General features: G+C 36.7%; 1 protein-coding gene across 7 annotated transcripts in view; it reads right to left on the bottom strand.

Annotated features, from left to right (window-relative positions):
- RAPGEF2 (Rap guanine nucleotide exchange factor 2) overlaps positions 1 to 13,031 on the bottom strand; it is a 183,001-nt gene that overhangs the window by 7,949 nt on the left and 162,021 nt on the right. For 6 of the 7 annotated variants that reach the window (XM_021536561.3, XM_021536558.3, XM_021536557.2 and 3 more), the window contains 9 exons: positions 9,829 to 10,069; positions 9,200 to 9,583; positions 7,439 to 7,650; positions 7,235 to 7,358; positions 6,603 to 6,626; positions 5,384 to 5,607; positions 4,373 to 4,552; positions 2,499 to 2,651; positions 258 to 483 (listed from right to left, as the gene is read on the bottom strand). In XM_021536561.3, coding sequence (XP_021392236.2) covers positions 258 to 483; positions 2,499 to 2,651; positions 4,373 to 4,552; positions 5,384 to 5,607; positions 6,603 to 6,626; positions 7,235 to 7,358; positions 7,439 to 7,650; positions 9,200 to 9,583; positions 9,829 to 10,069 — 1,768 coding nt within the window. The remainder of the gene's footprint in view (positions 1 to 257; positions 484 to 2,498; positions 2,652 to 4,372; positions 4,553 to 5,383; positions 5,608 to 6,602; positions 6,627 to 7,234; positions 7,359 to 7,438; positions 7,651 to 9,199; positions 9,584 to 9,828; positions 10,070 to 13,031) is intronic. The other variant, XM_021536559.3, reaches the window with a different exon arrangement.

Genomic DNA, 13,031 nt, shown 5'->3' on the forward strand with positions numbered 1-13,031 from the left:
AAATGCTCAGATGGTAACATCTACTGAGGTGATGTGTTACTGCTGTAGACCTCATCACTCACTCAGAAGTACAAAACCTTTTCTTAGCAGGAATGGAGCATTATCACAAAATGAAGCACTGAAGTAGTAGTTTTTTAAGAGCAGAGGAGAAAAAATACTTGAGAGAAACAGGGAAAGTTACATGGACAAATATACATGCCACATATACACCAAAAGTATGAAAGTATAATTTAAGTAAGCAAAAATAAAATTCTTACCCTAAGCTGTATTGATCTGGTTCAATCATGATTCTTCTATCAATCCTTCCCACACCAAGATTTGTCTCCACAATGCTGACAGAATGCCTCTGTCTCCTCTCATCATGCAGGGGGACTGGCATAGAGTCAAAAGAGGAATTGCTGACAATACTAGATCTAGAAGAAATTTCACTGTGACCAGAATCAGAGAAGTTATCCACGGTGCTGCTTGGAGCTAAAGTGTAGCCTGCAAAGGGAACATGGTGTTAATCAGACTCTCCAAGATGCCTGCTCAGTTCTTGCCAGGCCACTGGCAATACTGCGATAAAACTGGCAATAAAATAAAGCTACCATTACATTTACATAGCACTGCAAAAGATAAAGATACACAGCAAAACTGTGTGACACTGTCTTTGGTACCTCAAACAGAGATTGAGGATGGTGGGAACATGTCTTGCTCCTTAACAAACCAACTTCTCTCCTTCCTTCTTCTAAATTATTTTCAAATTCATCATCATATCCTCACATTATGAAATACTACTTCTCAAAATCTGCATGTTCATAAACACTGTCTACAAGACTGGAAGGAAAGAGATGTTCTGGTTGAGATTTTTGCTTAAAGTAATCCCAGAGACTCTGTCATACATTCCTTGTATTCTGCAAAGCTACACTTCAGAGATGAACAGATACATGAAGCACAGATGTCTGGACTGACTGCTTATTATGTATCTTAGCTGGGAGAGGGGCAGGTTTTCAAGTTTTCTTTGTGATACTTGGCTCACTAATTAATTCCAAAATCCATATTACCAAAATTATGGTGAAATTTGGAGGTAGGCTCAACTGACATAAAATCTGCAAACCATGTCATAGAAGCAAATTCAGCTTTTCTTTCAGTATTAAGCAAATTGTGCTGAATGTTCTTGCCAGCTAAGTTAAAGATCATTAAACATATCCATAAGTCACCACAGTTTTCATATTTTGCTTTCACTCTACTCATAAGTGTCAAAATTACTTCAACCAATCTATCCCAATTCACTTGCTGAGAACTAATCCTGGGAACTGATGCTGCCATTTTTATCTGAAAGAACATATCATTAGCTTCATGTAACCATCAAACCAAGGATTTTTTTTTTAATCATGTTTATGATATGCTTTTTGCAAAAATAAATTGCTGTTCACACTGTGAGTCAAGTACAGAATTCCAATTCATTTCTCAAAAAATGCATAGGCCTGACCATGTTTATATAAGTTCACTCTTTGTTAATGTTGTATTTGGGAGAAATAATGATGACAGCTTACAAGGACTCAAGATGATATATCCTCTACATATTATCCTCCTCCATCAGACATTAGTAAATAACACTCCAATAGAAGTCACTCCAGCCTCAATGTATATTTTGCCATAATAAACTATTATGTAACTGTAAACTGAAATTTTATGTTATCCTGAAAAGAGAATAACTTAGAAATCATCTGCAATACATCTAGGCTATCATACTTCCCAAGTGTCTTTTTTAAAATTTAAACTAGAGGATAATGCCTGCATACTCTGTTTTGTCAATTCACAGCCAGAAGTACCATGAAAACAAACAAGCAAGCAGGCTTTTAAAAAAAACTGCTTTTAAAGTCCTAAATTTACTTTAAAAGATAACTCTGTGAAATTATTTAAGAAGATCTGGGTCAAGAAAGCTCCAATGTATAATACCATTCCTCAAAAATTCATACACATGGTTTAAATAATCAGGCTGCAATTAAAAAATCTGTAGTATAAAATATAAATTACAATATTAAATATTCTGATTTGAATTCCAAATACTTAAACCTTTCTGTCATATGTAGGTCACATCCCATTCAGATGCATGACACAGCAAATAATTCCTCTGACAGACCAGTGTGGTCAATGCTGTACAAAGATTTTAAGTTTCCACCTGTACATCCTTCCACTGAAGGCAGGAAACACTCGACATTGGAATATTTTTTGTCAGAAGCAGCTGCAGTCAGACTGACCTGCTGCATCAAATCCTGTATCATACCAGGCTGTCTTTTCTGACTTTTGATCACCAGAGGGCTTTCAGGTAGCCTTGAAATCAGGTTCACAGCTACCTTTCATGTATCCCACTATGCACTACATTTTTTGCCCTCTTGCTGACCGTATGTGACAAAAATAGGAGCAGCAGAATTGAGCATCCAAATTCTCTCTCAGAAGCTTCCAAAGTCCATGAGCTTCAAGAAACAAGATAAGAAATACTGAACATCTACTACCTTTCCTTGGAGAGCTCTGTGGTGAAGTAGGAGGAGAAGACAGCTGTGAAGATGCACTTGAGACAGTGTCTTCAGATTGTTTCTTGTGACGATCCAAACTTCCTTCTTCCGATAATGAAAGGATTTTCTTTAAAGCTTGTGGGGAGTTAATGCCTTTAGGTAAGAATTAAAGTAGAAAGATGTAAAGTCCAGTATAAATACATCCTTATGTTTCACAATGCATTTATAGAACAGACATTCCACAGGAAGAAAAAGCTACATTTTTTCCTGTATACTTCTGAGTTCCTGACACAAGCTTAAATGAAGCAAAATGTTAAAATGTATTCCCATTTAAAATATAGTGTTTTATTCCTGCACATTAGTGCAGATGATCTTTCATTCTGGCCAAATAAATACTTTGCCACAGAAAACATGAAGCTTTGATGTTGCAGTATACTGCCTCAATATATAATTGAGGATATGCATAGGAATGGTACCGAGAAACTTGAACTAAAATTAGCTTAAATACAGACACACACCCATTTCACTGGTTAGTGAAGATTTATATAGTAAGAATTCAAATTGCTCTCCTGTTTCTTTTCTATTCAGAGTAGCCTAGAAGGTCAAAGGAAGCTGGAAAGAAAATTAATAAGGATTAGGCTTATGAAACAAGGTCATCCTGCAGCTGCCTTTCTCTCTTTCATTTTTGAGAACTATCTCTGCACCAGCTTATTTTGGGAAACTACAGAGTAAAAACATCCTGAAGATGATGCATGATGTAAAGATCTAGGGCATCAGGAATTGCTTTTCCCAGACCACATTTATTCATGTTTCTTTTCCCCTCAAAGATACACCCTGGAACAGCCGTATAAGTGAAGACAGTTTCTCTGACAGTTTTGCCAATGTTTTTGGTAGAGGTTATTTCCAAACATTCATGGAATTTTATCTTTGATCTGTTGGATCACAATCCTGCTATCAATAATTCACAACTGCCTGATCATCATAACCCAGTCAGTTTTCAGAAACTTTGCCACTATGAGCAAAAAATTGCAGTCTATGAAGCTTCAAAGTCCTTTCAAGATTAAAATTTAATGGTAAAATCAACAAGATCTAGATGAATATTGAATTGTTTCTAGCTCATTTTGCTGCTTCTAATGCTTTGTTGCAGCCTAAGCAGTCATGAGGAAAACCAATAAAGAGTGAAATCAGAATTAATCTCTTATGCAATAACCACCATGAAAAAGGAAGGGCTAGTTATGCTACATATACTTCCTAGGAATATAATCATACTTGTGATTTAAAGAGTTCATTAATAGTGCATATATGCTTTGCACACATGTTGGGAATTGGTAATCAGGGTAGAAAAAGTTCCTATAGTCCAGTGCTTTTCTGTAGAATACAGAGGCAGCAATAACAACCACATAACAATAAAAAGCAGAAGGGAGTAGAAGCCAAAGGGACAATTATCAGTGTGAAAGTTCAGACCCACATTTCTAACAGGACTGCAAGTTCGAGCAGGCCTCAATTTCACCTTAAAAATTTAACTTGTAAAGACAGACCAAAACTTCTGAGGCATCTCAAGAACTCCAGGTCCCCAGATCCTCTAGAAAAGTTAAGGCAAGATCCCAAGGCAAACATGAGAAACATATATTCTTTCAAACTGCTAGCAACAGGCAAATCTTTACACTGATTAAATTGACAGGATGCTTTCCCTAGATTTCTTTCTTTCCATTTCTAGAGATGAGAACTATGCCTAAACACTGCATAAACAGGTATAACCTGCATATCATACTACCAGAAATGGAAGTCTGAACCTTATTTAATTAAAAATGCCTTGTCAACATAGGCAAACAAATTTCAGAAAATTAAACGAAATTCTTCCTTGTTCCACCTACCAAATGGTGGGAGGTCTTTGACTGGCACCTTCTTGCGAGAGGGATAAAGAGACACGGCCGGGACCTGCAATGCTTGGTTCACTTTATGCTGCTGCTGCACTTTCTGCTGGATGCCTGCCCGGGGAGCCACTGGTGACGTTTCAGATTTCCCAGATCGCTTGTCCCCTGTGTTCTTCGGCACTTTGCAAGAAAGGGGACAAAACACTGAATGACTACCAGCTGAGAACACAGTGGAATTTTAGTCTAAGCAGTGCAAAGCCCTCTGATTGACAATTAAAAGGTGCACAAATACTTGTCCAATTAATACACCATGATATCTTTAGACAGAAAAGATGAAGAGGAAAAGAGAGGGAGATGTAACTCCATTTAAAATATGTACATCATCAATGAATGATTTCTTTCTCAAAATAAAGCTCTGATAAATGACCACTTACAAAAAACATGATCAGAAGTTATACTGGGCTATCGTAAGGACTACAACTGATTCAGAGCAGACATATAATTACTTTTTTTTGCTACCCTGCAGGAAGGGAAGGGCGTAAGATACAACATTTCTTAAAATCAAAATGAAATGGATATCCAAGATAAGTTTCCCCTATGTTGCCCCATGAACAGCCCTCCAGGTATGTCTGAAGCACCTGGACATAAGAAAATCCCCTACTCCCTCAGAACAACCATATTGGTATCCACAATAATAACCTCAGTATATCAGAAATATAGAAGAACTTTTGACTCCTCCGTACCCTTTGTACAGACAAATCTAAAAAGCCATTGTACACTTCATTGTGACATCAACTTAAAGCCTTATCATCTGTATAAATACTATGTCTCTATCCTGTTCATCCACAAGATTATTTCCTTAGGATTCATAGATGTTTAGTACTTGAAAATGACTAGACAAATAATTTTCTACTTCATTGTCTAGTTACTGCTCCCAGCTGAGTCACTGGACTAGAAATAGAGTTATATTGAACAGTTTTCCTGAAATACACAACAAATGACAATGCTCACATGTGTTTGTGGCTGGCTCACACTGCAGAGAGAGTGTCTGGAGGCTCTCTTCATCCATTTCCAGATCCAAGTTTGAGAGATACTGCTTTACTTTCCGTGCCATCTGAGCATCTTCATAGAGCTTTTTAGCATTAAGAAAGGAGCTGCGACGGACCCGCTTTTTATGCCCTCCTGCTTGTGCAACATCCAGCACAGCTGCATTGGCACTGCCCTGGCTGAGAGACCTGGAGTGAGGGGGCAGGAGGGGCAAGAAGGAGAGCAAAGGTATGACTTAGTCCAGCACGGTATCACCAGATAAATGTGAAACGTGCAAGAGATTGCATGAATGTCAGTCTATGGTCAAAGCTTACATGCCTCATTCCAGTAAGTCAAACAGCTATAACAGATAGAAAGATGAGGGCCAAGAAATCTTTTTACTTGGTTACAGGCACTATTTTAATGGCACAGATATTTTAACCTATTTTGCTCCAACATTTCACACGTCTAGAAAAGCATTCGAGGTAGCTCTCTCATGTAAGCCATCTATTGAGAGGACTGGAGCATTAGGAAAAGCTCATGCAGTAAGGCAGTGCTAACAGAAGACTATAGTTGAGGTTCAAATACATATAAAGGAGATATTTTGAAAGCCCTCTGTGTTTGAAATCAGACTGTATACAAAATGTACAGCTCAGTTTTACAGAATAAAACTTCTTTGTAACTTGCAAGACTGAAGAGAAGTTTCTTAAACAAAATGATCAGCTAGTTTGTGATTAAATAAATGTCATGCACATTTCAATATATGTGTATCTGTATGAATGCTATGCATTGGTCCTGAATTGTTAAGGTGAAAATGATGGCTAATTGTAATATGAAAGTAAGTTAGTCAGATACTGTAAATTTTAACTTTTAAATTTGATTGTGATAATTGTTTAATAGGTATAACAGCTGTTATATTCAGCTGTTGCAACTTTGTCATCTTGTAATTTCATTTTGACTGAAAGTCTCTTCCTTCAGCAATTTAAACTAGAGGTGGGAAAGAACACTCCACTTCTACGTGTGACCACTTAAAAATAATTTACAACTGCTGTGTTTTAATCTCAAATCAAATGTATTCTCAGTAAAAAAAGGTTACAAAAGAAAAATATGTCAAAGCACCAGAAAATTAAAGATAGCAAGTAGGAAAAAATGCAAATGGTAAAGGAAGAATGAATGTCTATGTGTGTTGTCTCCAACCACTTACCCCAAACTCCTCCATTTCTTCTTCCTGCAAGTGAGAGCCAGGAAGAATAAAGCATGGGTTTAAGAAGAGAGAGAAAGATCACAAGCTCAGAAAGAAAAAGACCAGACTTCAGACAAGCAGTTATGGAAGCCCACAAACTTTAAAAAGAGCCTTGACTTGGGCATACAGATATTACAAACTCTTCTAGCTCGAACTAAGAAAAAAGAGTATGCAATAAGCTTGTCAAATATGAAGCCAAAGAGCATTTACTCTGTGTTTTCTAACACAAGTAGCTGACACTGCTTCAGATACATTACCACTTCTACTAAATCAAAATTATAAGGCTGACACCCGTCAATATTTCAACTAGACAAATAGATATGTTTTCAAGAAAGTTTCTCTCCCTCCCACAGATAGAATCTCATTTTTATTATGTAACCATCAACTACGGAATAGTAAGAAACATTTTAGAATGTATCAGTAACCACAAAATGTAATGGTTGCTCCAGTTTTAGACTACCACATCATGCTGGTCAATTGCTAACACAGAAAATTCATACTGCTCCAATAGAAGGGGCATATAAAAGTCCCTCTTGCTGCCTACCCAGCCTTCTCCCAGCTGGGGAAAGCTCTGCCTGGTACAACACACATACCTTGTTCTAAACATGAGAGCAGGATCCATGTTCACGGACGCCATGCGGCCGACATGGCGTATCTCCTTCGCAATCATCCGCAGCTTCTCAAAATTCACCAGGCCCTCCACTTTAGAATCATTTCCTACAACCAACAACATCAGTGATTAGGCAGGAAAGTTACTTTTCCTTAGCTAGCAAAAGGTGATAGACTTCTGCCTTTACCTTCATGAAGGAATGTAAGGTCTTTTTTGATGACAGGAAACAGGGGAATAATAGGGGGCTGTAGGTTTTGGTTGTTAAGGACATTACGATATTTTGCCATATTCCTAGAAGGATCAAACAAGTCCTGTAGATCTTGAAACAGTTTTTCATACTTGCTTGGAAGCTTTTCCCAAGTAGTTCGGAGCCTTGCAACCGGTGCTAAATTCAGGCCACTTGAAATAAAAGAAGTGCAAAAAAGTTGAAGAACAAGAGGAAAGAAACAAAAAATCCTAGAAAATACCTTGTTAAATATTGTATGGTAGAAATACCATATAGCCAGAACACATTAGCACAACAATGTCAATAAAATACCAGAAATTTAAAAACTTCTTTTTGCCAGCATGTGTTACAGAAGATAATTTTTATAAAAGCTGTAATAACTGAAGATATCTACATGATGCAACCATAAACTGAAAAAAGTTACACATGGATGAGTAATTAAACCTTAAAGAGAATATTTGTTACTTTAGAACAGTGTCTGAGTTTGATAAGACTATCATAATCTAAGTACCTCAGGATGACCACTTCTTTCCAGATTAACAATTTGGCAGGAAAACTATTTTCACCTACATAATGATATTTAGGTGGTGACAGCACACTGACCCACCTCTTTCTGCAATAATCCTTCTGACTTTGTTCTTTCAGGATGAAATGTTGTAACACTGTCTATACCAGAGGTTATTGTCAAGCTGTAGCTGGTGCAAACCCCCCTTTTCCCCTATAATGACATTAACTATCTTGCTGTTAATTTCTACCTAGTGGGAAAGTCTGATACCTAGAATCTTTCCTTCATGCAAGCTTTTCCTAGCAGGGAGACTGCTTTTATTTCTCCTTGTCACTGGCTGAAATAGCTGAACAAAATCGCAATATTTTGATCTCTCAGAGATGCTGACTGATCATCAGCATGGATCCTTGACTTTGGAACTTGCCTCATTTGCTGAATAGTATTCAAACCTACTCATTTTTTTTCCTACTCACAGGAAAAGTGTCACATTCAATCTGTTGACTGAATGTCAAGATGATGACAAGAGCTTGTGTCAAAGATAGCGATAACACTGTCAGTTTACCGCAACTTACTTGAGTTTTTTCATGAGACAATATAGGGGGATTGTTTGGTTTTGTTTGCGTTTTAAAGAAAGTGTATAAGCATAGACATTAGAGTTTACTCTCTTCCCTCTCATTCTGAAACTAAGAAAGGTTTTATGAGCTTTTCAGTACATTTTAAAACTCTTATTACAAGATCTTTATTTACAGACTATATTAGGGCATCACAGTCTGATATTGATAATTGTCAAAGTTCTGTGAAAAAAAGTTGCTGATAGAAAGAAAACAAAATGCAACATATTATGGCTGAATGAATTTAAGATACTGAGCAGTACGGACAAAAATGGGCTGCTTTGGGGAAATTAACCCATTCATTTGCAACACTTGTGTGGTTTTCCTCTATAGACCTGTTGGTCTTTGTCTTTAAATAAGTCCATTAGTTTCTCTAGTGCCAATACACCTTGCCACACTGTATTGAGCAGTAAGTACTTAACAGTAGCATTTCTAATACTATTTCAGCAAACATTTCAGATTACAGAAAATGCCCTCCTTAGCAGAATGCCAAGTGTTGATGTTAGCAGTATAAACTGGTTTACTCTGTTATGCACATTTTTTCTAAGACTGACATAAGTAAGATTTTGCTTTTTACTTAGAAGTAAAATTATTAGTGGGCAATACCTAATGATGGCAAACATCGAGTTGAAGTTCTTGCATTCTCTGCAGTGCAGTGCTATCTTAATGAAATGCTTAATGATCTTCATCCTTTTCAGCTGATTGGTTTCTCTTAGGATCTCAGAAGCCACCCAGAATGTTTCTTGATTTATCACCTCTTCAAACCTTTTTAGATTAGTGCAACCTGTTTTTGATTTGAGTTTAAACAAGTCATCTATGTATTCTGTGGGTTCGATATTACGGAACAGCTCAAAGTTTCTCATGGAGAGTTGGGTAGCCACCTCAACAGTACTGAGCTGTAGTAGGGAAATTTGGCTTTCCCTCAATAACTCTTGAGCATCTTCATCTGAACAAAGAGTTTCTGTTTCCATGTTGTTCTTCAGGTAATACCTGAAAAAACAAAATTCAAAAAAAGACACCAGATATAATAGGCCTGATTAGTACTGAAAGTTACAGCAACAATCCAGTTGGAATCTGAGAATAAAATGAACTTCACCAGGCCTAGGTATTAATGAGATATTGCATAAGCAAATATGTGTTGCAAAGAAACAGAATATTAAATAATTAACAGTCCTTTAACAAGATTTTGACTTAATAAACTGGCATCATCAGAGTTAGCTCAGTCTCCATCTTACCTTCCACTCAGCTGTATCCTGTCAGCAAGCTTGGATAGCTGATCAGGAAGTCTCCTTTGCTTGATGACCCCCTCAGGTGTGACAGAGACCTCGCACAGTGAATAGGCATCAGGGGTTGCAGTCAGAGCAAATTCCCTGATGGCCTGGATGACCACTTCCTTTGCTGTTGTGTCCTTGCTGATCATTATGTAGCGACTTTGCTGGTCTGCCTTGAAAACCCGCAGAACTTGGTCTGGTAAGTCTGGAAAAAAATTACAAGCAAGTCATGCAATTTAGTAAGCAAAATAAAATAAAAACCCAATGATACAAGAATGAGCAAGTCACATTGAGATTAATTTTTAGTGTTATCAGTTTTTACTTCAGTGAAAGTGCTGATGTAAAGCTAGGCTCTTGTTGACAAAGAATATCTTCAGTAAATGCTAGTTCTATTAACATACAGGAAAAGAAGCTAGTTAGACTATAAATGGAGCAAGCCACAAAAATATGTTAATATTTTCAAAGTTTGGACAGAAAAACTAACAAGCATGAATATATTGAATTTCAGACCCATTGATCAACTGAATTTTGGTAGTTATCACTGTATTATTAGGAAAAAAAAAATCAAATTATACAGGTATCCATCACTAGGTTTTTTAAACCTCAGGTATTTTTAACTGACAAGTATTTCAAATAATTTAATTTCTTCCCTCATTGGAAATAAGCTTTTCTGGTTTTGTGAGGCATGACATCTACTCATTTTTCTTTAATATCTTTCTTCTTAAAACTAATTAATTTTTTAGATCAAAGACATCATACAAGCAAGAAAATATATAATAATAAAAAGCCTTCTAAATGAAGGCTTCTGAAATGCCTATCATGATAAAATAGTGAAAAAATAACTGCCAAATGAAAACATTCACTTTGGTACAATTAGAGGTTTTTTTGACAAGACCTGAATGTGCATAACATGTATTCAAGTTACTACAGAAAAATCTATTCAGCAGCAGAAATCTGGTGACAAAAGAACAGAACTTAACACCTCCCCACTGCTCCTGCGTGTTTCCAAAATAATAATTTGGAAAGCATTAAGATGAGTCTCTCTGATATGAGTTCATTTACATGCCACAAAAGCTTTTTAGGCTTAAATATATTATTTTACAAATTTCATGCAACTAAGCCTGTAAATGCTTAAACTCACAGTAGTTTATTGCAGCTTGAGAAGCACTAATGCTGTCTGATTACATCATCAGTTACACATAAAGGATATCATTACAGGCCAGCTTTTAGCCCTTCCTAAACATTTGAGTCAAATGCACAAATACTTCACAACAAGCAAGTAAATTTTGCCTTTTATCACCAACGTTACACTGACCCATCTTCCTTCAGTAATTAGTTGAAGAAAGACACAGAGCAGAATATTTTCTGAAATATTGTCTACATTTTTTGACATCTGGAGGAAGGCAGACGCCAAAGACATGTTTAAACAAAGACAGGTTTTTGGAGATGTTAAAAACAAGACCCTTCTCTAGATCTGGCTGCCTATTGCTGTTACAGAAATATTTTTGTTTTGCTGTTACAGAAATATGCCAAAGAAAAGCTGTGAAGTTGAGAAGCTACTGTAAACAATACCAAGGTGAGAAATTGTTTAACAGTCCCTAGAAATAAAGTGTTTTGTACAACAAGAAAATAACTTGCTCTGCTGGGTCACTGAAATCAATATGAAGAAATGCAGAGGACAGCAAATAGAGGAATCCCATCTTTGCACTGTATTTTACCACCCAATTTCTCGAGCTGCCTACTTATCAAAGCTGGGAGCAAAAGCTCTACACAGAATGCACAGACGTCTGCCACCATGTGAAATGATTGCAGCTACAGCAATGGTAGCAAATAATTCAGCCCACTAATTTTTAAATAAAACACTTGAAGAGAATCATAATCACCCCCCTTCACTGGTTTTCAAAAAGGAAACTGGAGTGGCAGGCTGAAGAATGCAGTGCTGCATGATAGGAATCTAGTCCCTTAGAAAGATTGTGAGGGGAAAGAAAAAATACCAGTGACTGGCAGTTCATCATTACTCTGTTATTTTGACTTCCAATTAAATAGCAAAGGCAGCACAAGAAAAGAGAAATCAAAGTGCTATTGAACATTTAAAAATAAACCTTTAAAAGTATATTTGAGACAGCCCAATCCAATCAGAAGGGAAACTAAAATGACTCCTTGCAGATTTCAAGCTGTTCACACTTTCTTCTCAAAGACTACTCCTCTAAAAGGAGCAAGTTGTTTTATTTTTTATCCTGAGGGATATTTCTCAAAGCCTCAAAGGACAGCTGCTCTACCCATTTCTCTTTCTCCTCCACTGCATTCAATTTCTTGCAAGCTGCCTCCATTTCCATCTTTAATTTAGACCAAGGTAGTAAAAGGAATTAAAACTGCAGGCTTTAATTTTTTTCAAGTCTTGAAATATATAGAGATATAATTCAACTCTTCTATATACAATAAAACCACCTCTAAAGCCCTTAAGGTATATGTTTTTCATTTTAAGCTGCCTTTTCCTTCCTTTCCACACAGGAAAAAAAATTTGCCTGAGAATTACTTTAAAAATATTCCGTGTGTGGTACTTCAGGCAAATTTTAAGCAAAAAATAGCCACCCAAAAACCAAACCAACTTTTTTTCTTTTTTAATGAGGAAGAAATAAATTTTCTACAAAGACACAGAAAAACTGTTAAAACATTGGAGCAATGGCATTACATAATAATGATCTTCTTTCCTCAATGCAAAATGCAAACAGTTGAACTTCATTTATTAAGCTTCTCTGAATTCCATCTATAATTGGAAGATCTTTAGGCCTGCAATGGCTTTCCTTCTTATAGAAGTTTGTTCAAGCTGCATGAATCAGCAATGCCCACAGCTCTAGAGGTTGGCCTCTTGCTGCACTTAGCATTAGGGGCATTTTAATTACCTAGAACTGGGTAATCTAGGTAATTGGCAAACTAGAGAAAGGAATTTTCACCTGTGTATAGAAAAAGTCCTGATGAAAAGCTGCGCTCTTACTGATAAAGAATAGCTTCAAGGTGTTGGACACTTGTCATTGGAGAAAACACAAAAAACTATCACTTTCCAAGTGATAGGATCAATCTTAGGCACTGGGGCAAAATTCACAAACTACCTCCTTGCAATCTCCTCTAGCCCTAAAACAGTTGAGATGATGTTCAACAGCACAGTT

The sequence above is a fragment of the Lonchura striata genome, chromosome 4 (assembly GCF_046129695.1).
Source record: "Lonchura striata isolate bLonStr1 chromosome 4, bLonStr1.mat, whole genome shotgun sequence".
NCBI classification, from domain to species: domain Eukaryota; kingdom Metazoa; phylum Chordata; class Aves; order Passeriformes; family Estrildidae; genus Lonchura; species Lonchura striata.